The sequence below is a fragment of the Phyllobates terribilis genome, unplaced genomic scaffold, assembly GCF_046119375.1.
Source record: "Phyllobates terribilis strain yellow unplaced genomic scaffold, ASM4611937v1 Scaffold_11__3_contigs__length_659146591, whole genome shotgun sequence".
In the NCBI taxonomy this organism is placed as follows: domain Eukaryota; kingdom Metazoa; phylum Chordata; class Amphibia; order Anura; family Dendrobatidae; genus Phyllobates; species Phyllobates terribilis.
Window position 1 is genome coordinate 529821903 of NW_027362771.1, and position 19876 is coordinate 529841778.

The 19876-nt window shown below is 49.2% G+C and overlaps 1 protein-coding gene across 1 annotated transcript; it reads left to right on the top strand.

Moving 5' to 3' along the window:
* The first annotated feature begins 682 nt into the window (after positions 1–682).
* NKX3-1 (NK3 homeobox 1) lies at positions 683–4569 on the top strand. The gene is made up of 2 exons (XM_073650870.1): positions 683–1022; positions 3697–4569. The coding sequence occupies exons 1-2, from the start codon at positions 692–694 to the stop codon at positions 4113–4115; spliced, it is 750 nt and encodes a 249-aa protein (XP_073506971.1). The 5' UTR covers positions 683–691; the 3' UTR covers positions 4116–4569.
* The last annotated feature ends 15307 nt before the right edge of the window (positions 4570–19876 follow it).

Below are 19876 nucleotides of genomic sequence, written 5' to 3' on the forward strand. Positions count from 1 at the left end.
TACTATGGACATGAACCATAAAGTGTCAGGATCCATACATATGCACAACTAGACACCAAATAATCGTCAGCTACAGAGAAAACATATTAATCAGCACACCCCTGTTATACCCCTATTAAATCCTTTGAATTATTGATCAGAAGATCGCTTGACAAACTTCAGGTTGGACGATCAGCCATGAAACCCCAACACTGCGGATCAGAAATCAGAGCTGTCATTTGCAGTAAATAATCTGAGCGATTAGCGGCCGATATCTGGGACACAGCAGGAGATCTCCTTCCTCTGCAGCTGCTGCTCTCCTCTATCAGACTCTGCAGCTGATGAGGGTCTGTTCCCACGTGTGGGATTATGCCGATATCTTCAGAAACCCCCCAGCGTAAACACATGAGGATGACAGGAGCATTACTGGCTCAATGGCCGCTGGATCCCAGCACCGGGAGATAATGACTGATAATTCTGATCAGCAGATACAGCCATGCACAGGCATGCCAATACTGGGGGACACAGTCATATGCCAGGTGCTGGCAGCAGCACGGGTGTGATCCAGGAGCAACTGTACCTGCCTGCTCTACAGACTGGGAGGGGAGGGGTGTGAGCTCAGCCAATGAGAAGTTACACAGGGGTGTGAGCTCAGCCAATCACAGGGCAGGAGATAAGCACAGTAGGAATATATAATAAAAGTTAGGAGCAGATGGAGACAGTCGCTTGCTCTGTAGATTGGGGATGCAGTAACCTGAGGACACCAAGTCTCCTCCTTCTGCTGGACCCTGTATTCTTCTTCTATATAATCCACCCAACCTTCTGGATGTCACAGTCACCCACTGGAGACATGTCTCTCCCCACTAGACCTCTTACATCCTTCCTCATCCAGGACATCCTCTCAGATCTGGGCTGCAAAAGCAAAGAAATACACTTAGAAGTCCAATCTGAAGACCTAGAGAAGGAATCTTCAGGAGACCTCACCCCCAAGACAGAGACCTCAGAGGGCGACAGTACCAAAGTGGAGACTCATCTAATAGCAGGTAAGGATAGAAAGCTCTCTGTATCTCTAAGAGAAGTGTAAGTGCTGGGACTTGTAGTTTCACAGATCCTGACTGGCAACCTATTCCAAGGACAGTGCCACTATGCAATAGTCTGCAGTGCAGGACATCACTCTGTCATAGCAGTGATAGTGACTACAGATCAGATGATTGCACAGCAGCTCCTGTGTTACTCCACTATGTTGTATCAGTGTCTGTTCTCTCCCACCTCCCACCATGTGGTTCCCACCAGTCCCAGGTTTGCTTGTCTCTGTTTTTACAGGTTAAATGAACCTGAACAGGGCCGAAGGGTCACTGTTAATTCACCAGTGGCTGTGATGACCCAGCCCTGCCACACACAGACATACACACACTCTGACCATGCCTGACTTCATTCTTACATATGACTGGTGTATTCATTTGGAACTTCATTTAGTATTAATGCATCCATAGATTCAAAGATGTGACCCCGACCTGATGAATTGCAGTAGGGTGAAATTTTAGTGTTGATTGTTCTTGCTGATGAGTTCCAGCCCCTTCCAAAGAAACATAGATGATGGCTGTGTTTAGTTAATTAGGAAAGAATAATTAGAAAGACAGGAATATGGAGATGTTAAAACATCAAAAACGCTGGGTTCATATGAGCGTATGAAAAAGTATATGATTTTCATCCACATTGTCATGTGGGTGACATCCATGTGTCCATTTTTTACGTCCGTGTGACATCCATGTGACATCCGTATTTATCCATCAGCATTTTAAAATCTACATGATCAAATACAGCCTTTTATAAGAATAATGGAAATGTATCCATAAAAATTGGATGAAATATGGATGTTCCATTTGGGATGCGATTTTTTTTTTTTTTTGTGCTCACTCATAGACTTGTATAGGTGAGTCTCATCGGAAATACTGATGAGTATAGTAATATAATAGTGCATCCTACGATATTTTTTCATATGAACACTCGGTCATCAGAACAGCAAAAATTTGCCCTATTTAATAACATTGGTAAGTGAGTGTGCTATCTGATTAATACTCGGACCGCACATGTCTGTACAATAGGCTCGTCTGAACATGCCCTAAATCTGACTAATTTTGTGGGATCTGTCATTGATCTAATATGGCCTAGAGACATGAATCTGCCTAACCAAATATTGACTGCAGTTAAAGCTAGGGTCACACCAGCGAATATTCTCTCATCCAAGAGAATTGGGCCGATTATGCAAATCACACTCTGATCAGAGTTTGATCATAGTGTGATCCGATTCTCTCGGATGAGGAGAAGATGGAAAAAAAAGTCTCCATCTCCTCCAGTCTATCATTCCGTGAAAATCGGACTGCACTCAGATGTCATCCGAATGCAGTCCAATTTTTTTCCACAGACTCATTGATTTGCATGGCCGAGTGCGATCCAAATATCGGATGCAAATTGAGCATGCTTTGATTTTTTTTCCTTGGACAGACTCGACCACATAGCATAACACTGGTCCGAGTGCGATCCGAGGTTGTGTCGAAAATACAGTCACCTGCACAAGCCCTAATGCAGTTTGGTATTTGCATATACAGATAGAGGTTTGACGGAAATGTTATTTTAAGTTGGTCATTCATTTTTGAAAATTGGACATAATTAATAACATTCCTTGGTTATTGGTTTTTATTGCTGCTGATGAAAGATTTGCCAGGTGATGCTAATACTTCGGATTCACATATATTGGATGATATAATTAGCTCACCATGTTTGCAGTAATGGATTCCTCCGGGTTCACAGCTTGTAAGGCTATGTTCACACGTTGCGTTTTTGCAGCGTTATTTTTGCTACTTTTTTATGCAAATTTTAATCTGCGTTTTACAGTACCAGCGAAATCTATGAGATTTCAGTACCAGCAAAAACGCAGCAACAAAAGCGTAGCAAAAACGCAGCAAAACCTGCTTTGTGTAAGCAGCTTCTTTATTGCCAAGAGAGCAGGTTTTGCCTGCGAAAAAAGCAGCAAAAACGCAGCATGTGAACATAGCCCAATATGTCAGATTGTAGCAAAATATTAATCCAAATTTGAACTGTCCAATAACGGGTACATATATATTTTTCAGTCCATTGCATCTATATACCAGTGCCTTGGGCCCATATGCCCCTCTGCCACCTGAAAAGGCATTAGTATTTATAAATTCGGTATTAGGCTAGGGTCACATGACCGTATTGTCTCTCATCCGAAAAAATGGGTCAGATTATTCTAATTAATTTCTGATCAGAGTTTGATCGTGGTGTGATTCGATTTTCTTGGATGAGGAGAAGATGGGAAAAAAAATTCTTCATCTTCTCCATTCTGTGAGTCCGTGAAAATTGGACTGCACTCAGATGTCATCCGAGTACAGTCAGATTTTTTTTCACAGACTCATTGACTTGCATGGCCGAGTGCGATCTGAATATCGAATGCAAATTGTGCATGCTACTATTTTTTCTCGCTCAGTCTCGGTCCGAGGAAAAACTCGAATATGTGAACGACCCCATAAAATAACATTGGTCCAAGCACAAAACATCGGATCGCACTTGTACCAAAAATACGGTCATCGGCATGAGCTCTTATTATGCCTGTATGAATAATTATGAAAATTGCTAACTAGATATCTCTGTTCCTTGGTAGCTTAGGTATTTAATTTTCCTCCTATTCCCCTACAGATGATCTTGAGGTTGACCATTTGGACCACGTGGTTCCTCAACCACCATCACCTGAAGAGGAAAAAGTAGCCAAACAGCCTCCGAAGAGGTCACGAGCCGCCTTCTCCCACTCCCAAGTCATAGAGTTGGAGAGAAAGTTCTCCAACCAAAAATACCTCTCAGCCCCTGAAAGAGCCCAGCTGGCCAAGAGCCTGAAGCTGACCGAGACCCAAGTGAAGATCTGGTTCCAAAATCGTAGATATAAAACCAAAAGAAAGCAGCTAGTCACTGACCTGGAGGATCTGGATAAGACTTCTTCTCTCCCTGTGCTATGTCGGGATGGAGAACTAAGCCGGAGTTCTCTAATGAGCCTCTATCAGAACTACCACTACTACCCATACCTGTATTACCTGGCAGGGTGGCATCCGCCTCTCTGGTGATCTCAGGGATAAGACTTAGAGACTATGAAATTATAATATATTATCATATAATGATTCCAGGTGGGATATTGTATTTTGATAGATGCCATCAAGTGTCAGGCCGAATTTGGGGGATTTCTGGGTGTTTCTTTGGTGTCCAGCTTTAGGGCACGGGAAGGACAGAGGTTGGTAACCTCGAATGGACCACTGAATGGTAATATTTGCTGAAGGTCATCCCACTGTACTCTATGGTTTATGGGGGGAAAGCCTGCTTTGATATATGACGAGGGCCGGCTTAGCATCGGTGGGGTCAATGGAGGGGGGGCTACATTTTATGATTACCACTCTCATGGTGAGAGGTGCTGGCCTGTATCAGGTACTTATTTAATATTTCTGTTTTATTTGGCATGTTGCATTTTCTATTATTTGATGTAATAAGTGCACTTATAATCTATTAAAGCAAAAGTGACTCCAATCACATGGCTTTTATAGCGAGCGTCCATAATCAGAGTCATTCTTCACCTTCTTAATACCTTTTATTGAATATATTCTGCTTACGGGGTACACAGAGGGTCTCCACATTTGTGGGAGTAGACGTCCCTGTGGGCACTTCACCACATTATCATATATACCTAGGTCCGTGTAAGTTATCTCTATGGTAGGGTGGTAAATGGCAGCTAGACAAGTCTGACTACACACGTCCGTAGGAAAAACCGCGCCAAAGGATCTCTTTCGACAATTCCAACAAAATCCATTAATGGCAAAATCCTGGAAAATATGTGAGCCCTGGGCTGTTTCCATCACTCCACTGAGACCCCCCAATACACTCTAAAGGAGGCTACCATGTCACGGGACCCCATTCCTTCTAAAAGTTGAAGGTCCCCAGTGATAAGATCACCTATTATGAGACCTAAAAATGACTGTAGTCAGCAAACCCTTATAAGTGAACCTTCTTTTTATGATAGTGTATACGCTGAAACCTAATATAAATGCATTCACTTGTCTCCTATCTCTATTTGGTTATTCTGTAAAAACAAGGAACAACAACTAGAGGGGAGAATTTAGAAAATGTTCCCCCTTATGGATAAATACATCAGTAGCTTACAATTAGGATCCCTGATCCAATAATTGTTCACACTAGGATCATATGTGTGTGTGGGGGCATCATACTGTGGGTGGAATGACTATGGTCACATCATACTGTGTGTGGGGGGCTCTGGAGACCATCAGACTGTGGGTAGGATGACTATGGTGACATCATACAGTTGGTGGGAAGAATGTGGGGGCATCATACTGTGAATTGGGGTGCAATGGGCACCCCGTGGCCATACTACTCTATGTATGTGTAGCACCCCGAGGGCTCGGCTGCTACAGGGGTATTGCACCTCGAACCAGAGGTGTGGTATTCCACTCCCGGGTAAGGATGGAGTGTGGACTAGAACTCAGTTAGCTGCATGCACCACACACACCCCATTTCCGAGGAACAGACCGACGGTACTCCCACTAGAAAGATGTGCAGGTACGACAGCTTCTGTTCCTGGCTGGAGTGGGGAGGGGGAGGAAAACCCAGTGGTGTAGGAGCAGATAGGGGCGGGTTTCTGGGCATAGGAAGGAGCCCATTGGTTGCTAATCACCTGGGCTCGGGTGTCAGAGGGAGTATAAAAGGTGGGCACCATCTTAGGAGTGAGTTCAGTTCAGTCAGACAGAAGAAGAGTGAGAAGAGGAGTGACAGGGAGCAGCAGCCCTGTCTGGGTGCTGCCCCTGGAGGGAGCAAGAGTGAAGAAGAAAGGAACAAGAAGCAAGGAAAGAATGAAACATAAGAAAAGGCCCAGAGACATGAAGCAAGAAGGAGCCCGAACACGCTAGGAGTCAGCGGGTGAAGGGTTGGCAGATCAGGGTACCGGATCCCAAACTGGTGGAGGCCACTTATCCTCAGCCAGGAACCGGAGGACGTGGCCACGTCTTGGCGCGACCACTCACTACACTCACCACGAAGGCATGCCACATAGGGTCAGGGAGACCGGAGAAAGGTTTCGCCACCAGAAGGCCCGAGGAAGCTGGACATGGGTGGGTCCCTAGTGGGGATGGCCAGAGAAAGGAACGGGGAAAGGAGTTGAAGGTCACACTCTGGAATTGCCTGGGGGTTGGTCGAGCCCCGTACCTGGTAGGCGCAGCATGGCTCGGGTCGTCATCACCTGCAGGACTGACGTTAATAACAACTGTGAGTAAAGCATTGAAAACTGCAATCAGTCTCTGTGTTCCATCGCACCACCAGCACCATAGGTACCGGGACGCTCTTACTATCACTCCCTTCACCCGCACCAGCTGCCCTGAGGCTATACCTCTCCCGTTGGGGGTTATACCACCATAGCTGCACATATATACCATCGGCCTTAGCGGACTGTTTTGCAGTGGCGGCTTTGCGACCGCAAATCAACGGGTGGCGTAGTCGGACACTAATACCATCATACCAATAACTGCCACTTAGTTTGACCACCCTGGGCACGGACCGGGTCACCGCCACGAGGACTACCACCCCCAACGGATCCGGCTCCGGGTATTCCCCAAACATGGCCCAGGGGGCGCGTCAACTTTTGGCGTAGTCGGCAGGATTACGTGCCCGCAACCACCGGGTACTGCGTGCCTGAAAAAAGAGACTTTTATACTTACCTGTGGTGAAGTTTTCCGCCGTCCGGAGTCGTTTCCCGCCATCTGGAGCCGATTCCCGCCATCCGACGCCATCTTCTGCCTTCTTCCCGCCATCCGTGGAGTTTTCCCGCCATTGGACGCCATCTTGAGGACGCCGCGCGGGAAGAAGAGGGGCGTGGACTCCGAAAGCCCGCGAGAATTGAAGCCCCGCCTCACGTCCGGACGTTGCGTCAGGTCCTGGAGGGAGCCCAGCGACGCCGACGTCACAGGAGCGCGACGGAAGGTCCTCAACCCTGACGATCCACTGCGGAGCCGCGGCCTATGGAAGAGGATCATCGCAAGGTAGGCCGCGGTCCACTAGGGGGGAGGAGGATGTCGGATACGGAGGAGAGCTTCACTACCGCAGCCACCATCCAGCACCGCGTCCATCCCGAGAGGCAGCAGAAGCGGATCGGAGGCCGAGGACGACGCCGCGGGGGAGGCCGCAACGACAAGTAAGGGGAACGCCGTTACTCCGGGCCCTGAGGCCGCGGACCTGCCCCTACCTCCCGCCGCGGAACCCGAAGCTCTGGGTGCCGCACCGCCCGCCGTGCCTCCATCACCAGCAGTTAGCCCTCCAGCAGCAAGCTCTGCAGCGGAGCCTCGCCCAGGACCGTGCTCCCCAACATCGGGCACGATCAGAAAGTCACCGGCCTGGTTGAAAGGCCGAGTGCCCGCGGGCGCTGCACCCCAGCCGGGGCCCCCAGTTGTGCCACCATTGGGGAAAGACCTGTATGAGCAGCACACCTGCCCGGATGGGACACCATTCGTCTGGCCGCCTGAATACACCAACCCCCGCTCCAGGAAGAGTCACCCCGAGGGAGCAAGGGCCCCAGATGAACCGCTAATCCCAGCTCCGGAGCCCGTGGACCTCTCTTCACCCCCGCTGGAAGACGCTCAATTCGAGGGGGACCCCACTGGAGAAGACCTGATGGGGTTCACTCAGGAGACCCGGGCGGGCGCCGCCCGGCGCTATGGGACCTGCCGCCAACAACGGGCAACGGCTGAGTGGGAGCGGAGAGAGAGGAAAGTGAAGGAGGAGTGGCTCCACATTAAAAACGTGGAGCAGAAGACAAGGGCCCGCCAGGACCCCCCGTACAGCTCACGGTCCCCGAGTCACCGGGACTGTTGTTAAGTTTCACATGGCATGTGGCTGGGGCATCATCTAAGACCCGAAGACCATGAGCCAGGTGTTTGTAAACAGGAGCGACGTAGAGTCCCACCTACCGGAGGGGCACAGTGGACGGGACCTGGTGCCTGGAGATACCGTCACCTATACCAGGCATAAGGGAGTGAAGGGGTGGTACGCCCTTCATGTCCACCGGGTCAAGGAGGAGGAGGAGTTATCGTACCAGGAGGAGAAGAAAGGGGGCCCGGACGGGTCTGAACCTGAGGAAGAGGAAGGAGCGTGTGGAGGACACCGTAAATCGTAAACGGTAAAAGAGGAGATGTAAATAGTTACCCGATCGGGTATAAGGACTGTTGTGAGACTGTTTCCACAAAGAGTGTGGTCCCCGTTGGGACAGAAAGAGAACTGTTGCCTGTTTTGCCCTAATCCCTAACCTGACCGAGGACTGAGAGCGGTCATCCTTTCCCTCTACCTGGCTGAGGACTGACAGCGGCCAGATCCCAAGGAGTCAAGAATGTTGAAAATGTTTTATATGAAAGTTAATGTCTTATTTATGAGTGTACACTTTAAAATTTTTTGTAAGTTTGTAATTGTTTTGCTCTGTTTCAGCCCGAGGACGTGCTGTGATTTACCAGGGGGGAATGTAGCACCCCGAGGGCTCGGCTGCTACAGGGGTATTGCACCTCGAACCAGAGGTGTGGTATTCCACTCCCGGGTAAGGATGGAGTGTGGACTAGAACTCAGTTAGCTGCATGCACCACACACACCCCATTTCCGAGGAACAGACCGACGGTACTCCCACTAGAAAGATGTGCAGGTACGACAGCTTCTGTTCCTGGCTGGAGTGGGGAGGGGGAGGAAAACCCAGTGGTGTAGGAGCAGATAGGGGTGGGTTTCTGGGCATAGGAAGGAGCCCATTGGTTGCTAATCACCTGGGCTCGGGTGTCAGAGGGAGTATAAAAGGTGGGCACCATCTTAGGAGTGAGTTCAGTTCAGTCAGACAGAAGAAGAGTGAGAAGAGGAGTGACAGGGAGCAGCAGCCCTGTCTGGGTGCTGCCCCTGGAGGGAGCAAGAGTGAAGAAGAAAGGAACAAGAAGCAAGGAAAGAATGAAACATAAGAAAAGGCCCAGAGACATGAAGCAAGAAGGAACCCGAACACGCTAGGAGTCAGCGGGTGAAGGGTTGGCAGATCAGGGTACCGGATCCCAAACTGGTGGAGGCCACTTATCCTCAGCCAGGAACCGGAGGACGTGGCCACGTCTTGGCGCGACCACTCACTACACTCACCACGAAGGCATGCCACATAGGGTCAGGGAGACCGGAGAAAGGTTTCGCCACCAGAAGGCCCGAGGAAGCTGGACATGGGTGGGTCCCTAGTGGGGATGGCCAGAGAAAGGAACGGGGAAAGGAGTTGAAGGTCACACTCTGGAATTGCCTGGGGGTTGGTCGAGCCCCGTACCTGGTGGACGCAGCATGGCTCGGGTCGTCATCACCTGCAGGACTGACGTTAATAACAACTGTGAGTAAAGCATTGAAAACTGCAATCAGTCTCTGTGTTCCATCGCACCACCAGCACCATAGGTACCGGGACGCTCTTACTATCACTCCCTTCACCCGCACCAGCTGCCCTGAGGCTATACCTCTCCCGTTGGGGGTTATACCACCATAGCTGCACATATATACCATCGGCCTCAGCGGACTGTTTTGCAGTGGCGGCCTTGCGACCGCAAATCAACGGGTGGCGTAGTCGGACACTAATACCATCATACCAATAACTGCCACTTAGTTTGACCACCCTGGGCACGGACCGGGTCACCGCCACGAGGACTACCACCCCCAACGGATCCGGCTCCGGGTATTCCCCAAACATGGCCCAGGGGGCGCGTCATATGACTATGGGCTGTGCATTATACTGTATGGATGACTATAGGCTGTGCATTATACTACATGTATCACTATGGGCTGCGCATTATACTGCATGTATGACTATGGGCTATGCACTATATAACTTGGATGACTATGAGCTATGCATTATATTATATGGATGACTATGGGCTGTGCATTATATTATATGGAGGACTATGGGCTATGAATTATACTATATGGATGACTATGGGCTATGCATTATACTACCTGTATGACTATGGGCTCTGCATTATACTATATGGATGACTATGGGCTGTGCATTGTATTATACGGAGGATTATGGGCTATGCATTATATTACATGGATGACTATGGGCTGTGCATTATTTTACATAGATGAGTGTGGGATGTGCATTATATTACATATATGACTATGGGCTGTGCATTATATTACCCGTATAACTATGGGTTGTGCATTATACTACCTGTAAATCTATGGGCTGTGCATTATACTGCATGCATGACTATGGGCTGTGCATTATACTACATGGATGTGTGACGCTCGCAGCCCTGCCCTGGGAAGATGGTGGGGGTACTTGGAGCCGGGTCACATGTTGAGAGGATGCAGCCGTGGCCTGGACCCGTTCCGTGCCCAGGGCCGTCACATTAAAAAAAGGATGTTAGGGCATTCAGGGTTGAGTGGTTTTAAATACTACGCCACCTGCGGTGTCTGGTGATGCGCCACCAGCGCTGCTAGCAGTCCTCTGAGGCTGGGTGTTGTGGCAGCTTGTGATGGTATAACTCCCCACAGGCGGAGCTGTGCCTCAGGGCAGATGGGACAGGAGGATGGGGGGAGTAGTCCTGGTCACCTAGGCGCAGTGTGGCACAGTGTGTAATAAAGAGTCCGGAGGCCATAGGGATAGTCTTCCAGGGTTTTTACTCACAGTTCTTTTAGCTCAGCCGCAAGGCTTCTCCCTGCTCCTCACGAATCACTGCGGCCACCAGGGATGAGGGCTCAGCGCACCCAGGTGCTTCAGGTGCCTGGATCAAGACCCTCAGAGTGTTCCTAACAGTCCCCTTTGAACCTCTCCTGTCCGTGTGGGTGCAAAGGCTGGGTCTCCCTCTGGACTATGCACAGCTATAGGGTAAGGCGGCAATTCCGTTCCGCCCATCACCCGACGGGATCCACTGTAGCCTACCGGGCTTCTCTGACAGAGACGTGAAGTGGCAAAGTCAGATGTCGGGGGCCGGTACCCCTCTTGCAGCAGGAGTCCCTCTGGCAGGGCCAGAATGGAGAGTACAAGTGGCGTACGCCGCTCCGTCCGTTATCCCTGGGATCCTTTTGCTTGTGGAGCTCTCACTATAGCTCCCGACCTTCTTAAGCAAGGGAACTTGACCGGGGTAGAGACAATGTTAACTCATACCCGCTCCTTGTGTCAAGGTCAGAGCACGAGGACCGTGCATCTTCAACATGCTGCAGGCTCCAACACATGGCCGCTGCCAGCTGTGAAGATCACACTCAAAGAACAGTGCCAAGAACTAGGAATCAAGAACCGTGTGCTTAAGATGGCTGGCTATTATATATGAAACTATGTGTGTAACTAAAAGTGTGTTCTACCCTTCACCCACTACATGGTTCCCCTAACTTTTGGTTCCCCTCACTTGTGATCCTGCTGAGGCAGCACTATGGTGCATACTTGCCTCCCATAGGTCAGGAGTGTGTAGTGTTGAATGTAGGTTCAGGGTCCTGACCAGTGCACCTTCCTTACCTGGGTGAGGAGACACTACACCTGCTGACAGGCTGCAGTATCCCCCAGGTGGCGACCGAACCCTCAGGGGCGCCACAGATGAGTATGGGCTGTGCATTATTTTACATAGATGACTATGGGCTGTGCATTATAATACATGTATGAATATGGGCTGTGCATTATACTACATGGATGACTATGGGTTGTGCATTATACTGCATGCATGACTATGGGCTGTGCATTACACTACATGTATGACTATGGGCTATGCATTATACTACATGGATGAGTATGAGCTGTGCATTATTTTACATAGATGACTATGGGCTGTGCATTATATTACATATGACTATGGGCTGTGCATTATAATGCATGTATGAATATGGGCTGTGCATTATACTACATGGATCACTATGGGCTGTGCATTATACTGTATGGAGGTCTATGTGGAGTGTATTATACTATAGGGAGGACTATGGGGGCGCATTATACTGTATGGAGGACTATGGGGGGTAAATTATACTTCTGCAATGGGGCCCCATGACTTCTATGTTCGCTCCTGGTGAGTATAATGGTTTATTTTTCTTCTATACATTAAAGAACAGCGGCAGAACGGTGGACGTATACCAGGATGGGGATATATATACCATCAGACTCTACTTACGCCACTGCATGTGGGTGATATTCTGGAGGCAATTTGTGTGGGAGCTGTATCAATGAACAGCATGGTCGCTCAGTGGTTAGCACTGCAGCCTTGCAGCACTGGGGTCTTGGGTTCAAATCCCACCAAGGACAACATCTGCAAGGAGTTTGTATGTTCTCCCTGTGTTTTCTTGGGTTTCCTCCTATTTTCCAAAGACATACTGATAGGGACTGTAGATTGTGAGCCCCGATGGGGACAGTGATGATAATGTCTGTAAAGCGCTGTGGAATTAATGGTATTATATAAGCAAAGCGTGATAAATGTGTTTGTGTGTGACATTTTGTGTAGGCATCATATTCTATAAGAACCATGAAAAGGGTATCATAGTGGGTGAGAAGACTAAATGGCTTCAATAGGGGCAAACTGACCAATACATGTTCCTCTCCCTGTCCTCTTTGGAGGTATCCCCTTCTGTGAAGACGCCTATGCGCTGTGACACCGCCTTCTCTGAATAATTTTTTGGGGAGGTGGATAAAGAGGTGGACAAATTAGGATTTTTGCTGTCAGGCCCCATGATTTCTATGTGCGCCCTTGGACAGCAACACATCCTCAAATATCTACAGCTACATTCACACATCCGTGTGTCGTGGTCTGAGTACAAACCGTGATGCACGAACCAGTCAAGGGTCTCCTGACTCAAACTCAATGTCCTCATAGGCAAATATGAAGTTGTCAAGTTTGGCAAAGGAGACCCGCGGCCGCCTGTGCATCATGGCCTGTACTCAAACACCAGTAGATAATCAGTGAACGAGCGTTTGTGGGAACACTCATTGCCAATCATCCGCCAGTGTCAACAGTCCAGCGATCACCCAAAGAATGATCAAAACGCTCGTTCATCAAGTGATCGGATTGTTTATGCCGGGAAAAGATCATAGTTATCTGCAGCAGCTCCGTGTAATCAGCAGATTATTCTATATCCATCATTGTTTGTCGGCCTGTGTAAACAGGGCCGTAAACGAGCACCGAACAACTTGTGCTATGTCGATCAGTGCTCATTAATGGTGCAAATCGTCATAGCTAAATGCATGAAGAGTATTTTTGTTTACGTGAATTAAATTTGCAGTTTCATGACTGTGTTAAGAAAGGATAATGCACTCTTCTTATACTTATAAACAGTTTTTGCAGGTTTCTCTATCTGAGGAGGAGCTTAGTTCCATTTTTGATGCAAATATGCTTCAATGGATAGCAGATGCTAGGTTGGCCCTGACATACAGAAGCAAAAAGTCTTTGAAGCAAAATTTATACAAGTGTGACATTTTAGGCAATTTTCCACCCACTAAATGTGCATTTGGCACCAGGACTCAGCATGGTGACGAAGCCTCCCGGTGCCATGTACAGAAAACCACTTTTTCCAGGAGACGACCAAAAAACTAGGACAAAGGTGCGGGCCAACCAGTATGCAGTATAACGGGCCCACATAGTCCTCCATACAGAATAATGGGCCCCACATAGTCCTCCCTACAGAATAATGGGACCCACATAGTCCTCCATACAGAATAATGGGCTTCACATAGTCCTCCATACAGTATAATGTGCCCCACTTAGTCCTCCATACAGTATAATGTGCCCCACTTAGTCCTCCATACAGTATAATGGCCCCACATTGTCCCCAATACAGAATAATGGGCCCCACATAGTCCTCCCTACAGAATAATGGGCCCCACATAGTCCTCCCTACAGAATAATGGGCCCCACATAGTCCCCAATACAGAATAATGGGCCAAACATAGTCCTCCATACAGAATAATGGGCCCCACATAGTTCTCCATACAGAATAATTGGCCCCACACAGTCCTCCATACAGAATAATGGGCCCCACACAGTCCTCCATACAGAATAATGGGCCCCACATAGCCCTCTATACAGAGTAATGGGCTCCACATAGTCCCCCATACAGAATAATGGGCCCACATAGGGGTGGCAGTTCTGGTGTTGCGGGCCAAATAAAACCACCCTGCAAGCCAGAGTTTGGCATGTATGCTCTTGGAGGAACGGCACATGGCGCTCCTATGTAAGCAAGCCCTGAATATGATGTATTTGCTTCCTATATTTTTTAACTCTACCTACTCCATCCTATAGTAAGGCCCTATATATAAGCCTGTCCTACTACTCCAGCCTTACGGTCTCGTAGCTGTAAATATTCCACAATCCCCATTATCTGCTTCGAGCAATCAATCGCGATTTGACTGAGTCGCGTATTTACAAATTGCCATAAACATCAAGAGGGATTTTTTTTCTGGGAAAAAAGGTAAAATATAAATAAGTTGGATCTGGACGCCGAAGATATGATCCATCAAGTGTAGGGATAATCAGATAACGGTGTGCAGATGAGAGAGGGGAGATCTGGCTGTTTATCTCAGGATGGGGCGCTCTCTATGAGCAGAGGCTCTGGCAGCCGAGACATTGGGATACCCTGGAGCAATCCAGAGACATTCTTAGATAAGGCAAATATGCCGAAGCATAAAATGAGAAAGCATTGTAATATTAACCCTTTCACGTCTCACAACAATATCCAGACAGCGGATATTTCATTCTGTCACTATTAGTTATTTGTGCCTGCATTCATATTTAGATAGATACATAAATAGATAATAGATAGACATAGATCATAGAAAGATAGATATATAGATGGATATAGATAGATAATAGATAGATAGACAGTGCTGCAAAAAAAAATGATTTCCTCTATATTTGCATATTTGTCACACTTGATTGTTTTCCATCGTTCCACTAACTGTAATATTAGAGAAAGACAATATAAGTGTCCACGTCTCTTTAGAGTGGGAGAGGAAGTAGCAATCCTTAAAGTCAATGTCAAGCCTTTAGAACTTAGGATAATAAGCTAAACCAGACACTTTATTTGCAGACGCGTTTTGGAGTGTTTCCCTCTCATCAGTGCAAAGCAGGAAGCCTGATTTGACTTATTGAGTGAGATGCCTCTGACAGTGGGTTTAGGCGTAAATTTTCTCCTTATGGAGAGCACCAAGTCAACGTAGAGAGACTTATAGCCAATGCAAAGCTCCCCTGAAAGGGAATCTATCAACACGTTTTTGCTATGTAATCTGAGAGCAGCATGATGTAGGGGCAGAGACACTGATTCCAGAAATGTGCAATTTACTGCGTTGTGTTGTGCTGTTTCAATAAAATCAGTGTTTTATCAGCAGGAGATTATCACTAGAGGACTAGTTGTCTCCTGCCTCCTAGTCCCGCTCTGATTAGCAGCTTTCTGTCAACATACAGATGCTTCTGACAAAATTAGAATATCATCAGAAAGTTAATTTATTTCAGTTCTTCAATACAAAAAGTGAAACTCATATATTATATACAGTCATTACAAACAGAGTGATCTATTTCAAGTGTTTATTTCTGTTAATGTTGATGATTATGGCTTACAGCCAATGAAAACACAAAAGTCATTATCTCAGTAAATTAGAATAATTAACAAAAAACACCTGCAAAGGCTTCCGAAGCGTTTAAAAAGGTCGCTTAGTCTGTTTCAGTAGGCTCCACAACCATGGGGAAGCCTGCTGACTTGACAGATGTCCAGAAGGCAGTCATTGACACACTCCACGAGGAGGGTAAGCCATAAAAGGTCATTGCTAAAGAAGCTGGCTATTCACAGAGGGCTGTATCCAAGCATATTAATGGAAAGCTGAGTGGAAGGAAAAAGTGTGGTAGAAAAAGGTGCACAAGCAACCGGGATGTCCGCAGCCTTGAAAGGATTGTTAAGAAAAGGCCATTCAAGAATTTGGGGGAGATTCACAAGGAGTGGACTGCTGCTGGAGTCATTGCTTCAAGAGCCACCACACACAGACGTATCCAGGACATGGGCTACAAGTGTCGCATTCCTTGTGTCAAGCCACTCATGACCAATAGACAACGCCAGAAGTGTCTTACCTGGGCCAAGGAGAAAAGACCTGGACTGTTGCTCGGTGGTCCAAGGTGTTGTTTTCAGATGAAAGTAAATTTTGCATTTCATTTGGAAATCAAGGTCCCAGAGTCTGGAGGAAGAGTGGAGAGGCCACAATCCAAGCTGCTGGAGGTCTAGTGTGAAGTGTCCACAATCAGTGATGGTTTGGGGAACCATGTCATCTGCTGGTGTAGCTCCACTGTGTTTTATCAAGACCAAAGTCAGTGCGGCCGTCTACCAGGAAATTTTAGAGCACTTCATGCTTCCCTCTGCCGACAAGCTTTGTGGAGATGGAAATGTCATTCTCCAGCAGGTCTTGGCCCCTGTCCACACTGCCAAAAGTACCAATACCTGGTTTACAAACAACAGTATCACTGTGCTTGATTGGCAGCAAACTCACCTGACCTTAACCCCATAGAGAATCTATTATAGAGAATCTATGGGGTATTGTCAAGAGGAAGATGAGAGACCCCAGACCCAACAATGCAGACGAGCTGAAGGCTGCTATCAAAGTGTGACGCTCGCAAGCCCTGCCCTGGGAAGATGGGGGATACTCAGAGCCCGGTCAGATGTTGAGGGGGATGCAGCCGTGGCCTGGACCCATTCCGTGCCCAGGGCCGGCACATTAAAAATGATGTTAGGGCTTTCCGGGTTGAGTGGTAATTGTCGACTACGCCACCTGTGGTGTCTGGTGAAGGGGCCACCAGCGCCGCTACAGTCCGCTGAGGCCCGGTGTCATGGCGGCTAAAGTTCTCGCTGCTCCCCACAAGCGAAGCGCGGCCTCAGGGCAGGCAAGGCAGGATAGAGGGGGGTTAGTAGTGCGGGGATTACGGGCACTGCGTTGCGTGGTATGGCGCGTAATGAACAGTCTGGAGGCCATAGGGATGAACTTCCAAGGCTTTACTCACAGTTCTCTCAAGCAGCGCAAGGCTTCTCCCTGCTCCTCGCGGAGTCCTGCGGCCACCAGGGACGGGGGTCCGACTACCTCCGAGGAAGTCCAGTGTGAGGTAGCATCCCTACACCAGAGTGTTCCTGCACTACAGACTTTACCCTTTCCCGTCTGTGCGTGTGTAGATAGGCCGGGTCTCCCTCTGAGCTCCTCTCAGGTGTAGGGCTCGGATGGCAATTCCTCTCCATCCGAAGCCCGGCAGGATCCTCAGGGCCTAACCGGGCTTTCCCGTCCTGGACATAGAGTACAAGGTCGGGTGTCGGGGGCCGGTACCCCTCTTGCAGCCGGAATCCTTCTGAATAGATCAGGTAGGCGAGGACAGGTGGCGTGCTCCGCTCCGTCTGCATCCTCTTCGGGACCCATTTGCTAGGGAGCCAAACTCTAAAGCTCCCGGGCCTTCTTGATTCTGGTCCTTGGCCGGGTTGAGACATTCCTTGCCTGCAACCTACCTCTCGTCACAAAGATCGGGGTACGAGGGCTGTGTCCCATACCGGTGCAGGCCCACACAGGATCTGCGCTCCCGGAGGGAAGTCACATTAACACACAGTATTTTGACAGCCGACAGACTAGCAAAGGCTAGACCAAAGAGAACCAGCAGAAAGACCAACGAAGAAACAAGATCAAAGATGGCATTCTATTAAATATGAAATTAGAAGTGTCACTAACTAATTGCTCCTCCACCCACACCCACTAACTGGTTCCTACCACTTTGTGTTCCCCAGTATCCCTGTAACCAGGGGAGCAGCACCTAGTGCATACTAGCTTCCTCTGGTGGAAATGTGGTGTTGGATGCAAAAGGCTAGGTCACTACCATCACACTAGGCTTACCTCTGAGGAGGAACACCACACTCCATTAAAGAAGTGCAGCATTCCTGTGGCGGTCGAACCCTCAGGGGCGCCACATTCCCCCCTGGTAAAACACAGCACGTCCGCGGGCTGCAAAGGAAGTAACACCCAGGAAAATTATTTTTTTATAAACAAATAGAACTATCATCCCTTTATGGGAGGCACATTTCTTGTAACGTTGCATAACAGTTATAAAAGTACAAAAGTGTAAAGTATAAAATTATAAAAGTACAAAGATATAAAAGTGCAAAATTATAAATTAAGACAAGAGACTTTTTGATCAAGGCAGCGGACTGCTTAAAGGTGACGACGGTCAGTTCTGTAGCAAGAGGGACCTGCCCGAAACCCTCAACGTGGGCCCTGGGGTGGCTGCAGGGCATGAAGATCCGGAGCTGGACCCCCACACAAGCCACTCCAGACAGGTTTTGCTTCTGAGGTCTGAGGTAGAAGGAAGACACGGTTTTGTATAAAACCAATAGGAAGCACCTAAATAGATGCATAACTATTTACAACGCAGTCCGCCGCCTGCCATAGTCCGCAGGGACCAAAGTCTCTATATAAAGGTAAAACACAAAAAATAGCAGCAATTATTTGAACCTGAAACAACAACAACAGCAGCGGGGGGCAGCTTTAGACTTGGGGCTCACGTGGAGGGAAAGGCTCATTCCTCCCGACAGAGGCTAGCCGGTCACCTGAGGCTGAGGGCGTGGTGGCGTCACTCCCAGACACTTTGCGGACGTCCAGGGCGTACCACCCACGCTCCCCCTGGTGGCGAGTGAAAGTCACAGTATCGCCCGGGAAGAGGTTCCGGCCGGGGTGTCCCTTCTTAAGGCGCGGCTCGACGTCCCGCCGGCTGACGAACACATCGTCCTGGAACAGGGGACACCGGATAAACCCCCACCCCGCCTCATGGTGAAATCGGACGATCTGGCCTTCATACCGGGGACTGGGACGGATGGCCTCCTCCTGTTGCGCCCGAGTCTTTGCAGCCTTGGTCCTGACTTCGAGGCGCTCGCAGCGCTGCTCCCGCCGACGTTGCTCCCGTGCTGGCTGGAAGATTTGATCGCTGCACCATTGGCTCCTCCTTCGCGCTTCCGCTCGGGTCTCCCGCGGGAAGCCCATTAGGTCGCCCCCCTGGTTTTCCCAGGCCCACTCCTCGGCCTCGGGCCAGGTCACCGCTGGTGCAGGTAGCAGGGAGAGGACGGGTTGCTGCAAGTCCTCGGAAGATGCGGACCAGTCCGGGTTGGAGCCAGTAGCCTCCTCCGCAGCTCCAGGCACCTCCGTTTCCGAGCTTGGGCGGCACCGCAGGTCCCCACCGACGACTGCCGATTGAAGCTCAGGAGCTAGCGCTTGCTCCCAGGAGACCGCCATGGACTATGTACTCCGCCATGAGGTCCAGGATAGTCTCTGTTGACTCTGCAGCCGGGGCAGGGGTTGCAGACTCACCCGCCGCTAGGTCACTCTCGACTTCGACCTCCGGGTCGACTGGTCCTGGAACCTCCACTCCTCGGCGGCGGTCTCGAATACTTTGCAGCATCTCCGCTTTCCACGCTGCCGTTGCCGCCTCCTGGGCCTCCTTCTGTCTCCTTGCAAGTCCCGGAGCTTCCATGTGGAGAAACTCAATATCTCCCGGAGTCAATACGCTGTCGCCTTGCTCTCTGCCGGGTGAAGGGCCTGAACCGGGTTCAGTGGTCGCATGGTCTTGCTCCCCAGAGACATCCATGTCTGCCTCCGTTGACTGCCAAGCTCCGACTCACATGGCCGCACCTTGTTGCTTTTCTTCTTCCTCCTCTTTCGGGGCAGTTCCTGGGCGGAATGCTGACAGGCCCGCCTTCGTTCAACCCATCCAGTTTGACGGGCATTACCCCGCGGACAGTCTCTGATGGAAGGGGCAGTCCACATTTTTGGCGCCAAGGGGGAGCCCAGCCCACGATGGGAGGTGTA

Coding starts and splice junctions, on each gene's coding strand:
- NKX3-1 (XM_073650870.1), top strand. CDS start 692: ATGGAGACAGTCGCTTGCTCTGTAGATTGGGGATGCAGTAACCTGAGG. Junction 1,023..3,696: donor GGAGACTCATCTAATAGCAG/GTAAGGATAGAA, acceptor ATTCCCCTACAG/ATGATCTTGAGGTTGACCAT.